Raw genomic sequence first — 2,831 nt, forward strand, 5'->3', positions numbered from 1 at the left:
AGTATCATATATGAAATGAGTCGCCAGTCCAGGTTTGATGCATGATGCTGGATGCTTGGGGCTGGTGCACTGGGACGACCCAGAGGGATGGTATGGGGAGGGACGAGGGAGGAGGGTTCAGGATGGGGAACACATGTATACCTGTGGCGGATTCATGTTGATATATGGCAAAACCAATACAATATTGTAAAGTTAAAAAAAAAAAGTATGAGAAAAAAAAAAAGAAACACAATGACCTAATTAAAACAGTTGTTTGTGCTGTAGCTTTCTTAACACTCACTACTGAAAATGAACTTCCAAGTTCACACCTTGCACTACAGGGATTCCATCTAGGGATTTTCCTATTGATGACATTTGTATATCTGGAAGGGCTGTATGCTTTAGGCGGTAAGGCAGATAAACCTAACCGGAGTTGATGCTATAATTACTTCCCATATCAGTGCCTGTTGCAAAGAGGAACTCTGAAGGTAAAATTTTTTAAAGATATTTAGGACCAAAAGGGAATTTCATCAAATTCAAGGATCTAAGCTTTAGTTAGTTGAAATTCATTCCCAGTGACTTTGTCCAATGTAAATTTTTTGCATTTTATTCTGTTACTGAACTTATTTAAGATTTACAATAGTACTAATGTCTGATAATTTCCTCAAGCATCCTACTGTATGTATGATTTCCTCCAAAAGCATTGAAAGTCCATGGAAATCAAGAAGGACAGAATTCTCTGAATGTAAAGGACAGATCATGAGCAGCAACTCATCCCCCACTGCAGCTGTGCAGCTCTGCTATGAGCACCTGAAGGGATCTTGTGTGAAAACCCCCTACTCACCCGCATCCCGCGTGATTCTGTACATGGTGTATGGCTTTGGGGGTGTCCTGGCTGTGTTTGGAAACCTCCTGGTGATGACTGCCATCCCTCATTTCAAGCAGCTGCACTCACCAACCAATTTTCTCATTGCCTCTCTGGCCTGTACGGACTTTCTACTAGGAGTGACTGTGATGCCATTCAGCATGGTCAGGTCTGTGGAGAGCTGCTGGTACTTTGGGCAAAGTTTCTGTGCTTTGCACACATGCTGTGATGTGGCATTTTGTTACTCTTCTCTCTTCCACCTGTGCTTCATCTCCATCGACAGGTACATTGCTGTTACTGACCCTCTGGTCTATCCCACCAAGTTCACGGTGTCTGTGTCATGCATATGCATCAGCATCTCCTGGATCCTACCCATTACTTACAGTGGTGCCGTGTTCTACACAGGTGCCAATGAGAATGGGCTAGAGGAATTGTCTAGTGCCCTCAACTGTGTAGGAGGCTGTCAGATAGTTATAAATCAAAACTGGGTGTTGGTACATTTTCTATCCTTCTTTATACCTACCTTTGTTATGCTAATTCTCTATTGTAATATTTTCCTAGTGGCCAGACAACAGGCTAAAAAGACTGAAAATACCAGTAGTAAAAGAGAGTCATCATCTGACAGTTATAAATCCAGAGTAGCCAAGAGAGAGAGGAAAGCAGCTAAAACCCTGGGTATCACGGTCATAGCATTTATGATTTCATGGTTACCATACAGTATTGACTCATTAATTGATGCCTTTATGGGCTTCATAACCCCGGCCTATATTTATGAGATTTGCTGTTGGTGTACTTATTATAACTCAGCCATGAACCCCTTGATCTATGCTTTATTTTACCCTTGGTTTAGGAAAGCCATCAAAGTCATTGTGAGTGGTGGGGTTTTCAAGAATGGTTCTGCAAGCATGAATTTATTCTCTGAATAAATGTAAGCCATTGGGTTAAGGAAGTTGAAGGTATCTTCACATTTTACAAATGAATGAATTTTTAAAAAATCAAGTAAGACTTAGTGCAGAGAAAACAAATGGCTTTTCCGGTTTAATTGGATAAATCAATGTCTCAGTCTGTTAGGATGTGCATTTCCCTTTTGCTTCTCCAAAAATATTTATTTGACTAATAAATGTTAAGCCCATTATTGTTAACTGCTGTACAACGCACCATTTCCCATTCCCTGCAGTCATTCCCCACCTTTTCTCTTATTCCATTGACTCTTCCCTTTGTAACCTGTAAACATGTCTGTTGCCTTTTATTTCCTTTCTTTTTTTCCTTACAAACTGATCTACTCTTTCCCAATTTATCAAAAATTTCTCTGTGATTAAGTTTCTCCAGTTTTCTGCTTTTCTTGCTTTGATTATTTTCCCAGGGAATTTTTTTGGGATGCAGTTAAAAGTATTATGTTTAAGTCTGCATGGTGTCTGTGTCAGGAATTGGCTTCAGCATCTTCTACATCCTGCCCCTGGCCTACAGTGGTGCCAAGCTGTACACAGATGTCAGAGATGATGGGATGGAGGGATTAGTAAGTGCTCTCTGCGTAATAAGTGATTTTCAACCTGTTTAAATCAGTTTTGGATATTGATAGGATTTCTATTATTTTTCACACCTGGCTTTGTTAAGATGCTACTGTACAGAAATATTGTCTTATGGTTAGAAAGCAGAGTAAAAAGATGGGAAATATTACTAGAAAATAAATTTATTACCAGGGACTCGCAAGATCAGAGTGGCTAAGAGACAGAGAAAAGCAGTTAAAACCCTGGGCTTCACAATGTAGCACTTTTGGTCTCATGATTACTCGATGTATCTGATTCATTGATTGATTCTTCTTTAAGTTTTATCACACTTCATATGCTTATGAGATACTCTGTTGGTTCAGTTATTGCAAATTGCCCTAAAGACTGGGTTCATTTGATTTATGCTTCATTTACCATTGGTTTTGGAGAGCAATAGAACTTATTAAACTGGCAATATTAAAAGACAGTTTATGAATTAT

At 39.3% G+C, this 2,831-nt stretch overlaps 1 protein-coding gene and 1 pseudogene across 1 annotated transcript; both read left to right on the forward strand.

The window, feature by feature from the left end:
• Nucleotides 1-738: 738 nt before the first annotated feature.
• LOC104991709 (trace amine-associated receptor 6-like) lies at nt 739-1,770 on the forward strand. The gene has a single exon (XM_010844300.1). It carries the CDS (start codon nt 739-741, stop codon nt 1,768-1,770), a length of 1,032 nt encoding a protein of 343 aa, XP_010842602.1.
• A 482-nt stretch (nt 1,771-2,252) lies between these two features.
• LOC104991729 overlaps nt 2,253-2,831 on the forward strand; it is an 8,126-nt pseudogene continuing 7,547 nt past the window's right edge.

The sequence above is a fragment of the Bison bison genome, unplaced genomic scaffold, assembly GCF_000754665.1.
Source record: "Bison bison bison isolate TAMUID 2011002044 unplaced genomic scaffold, Bison_UMD1.0 scf7180017864198, whole genome shotgun sequence".
NCBI lineage: Eukaryota > Metazoa > Chordata > Mammalia > Artiodactyla > Bovidae > Bison > Bison bison.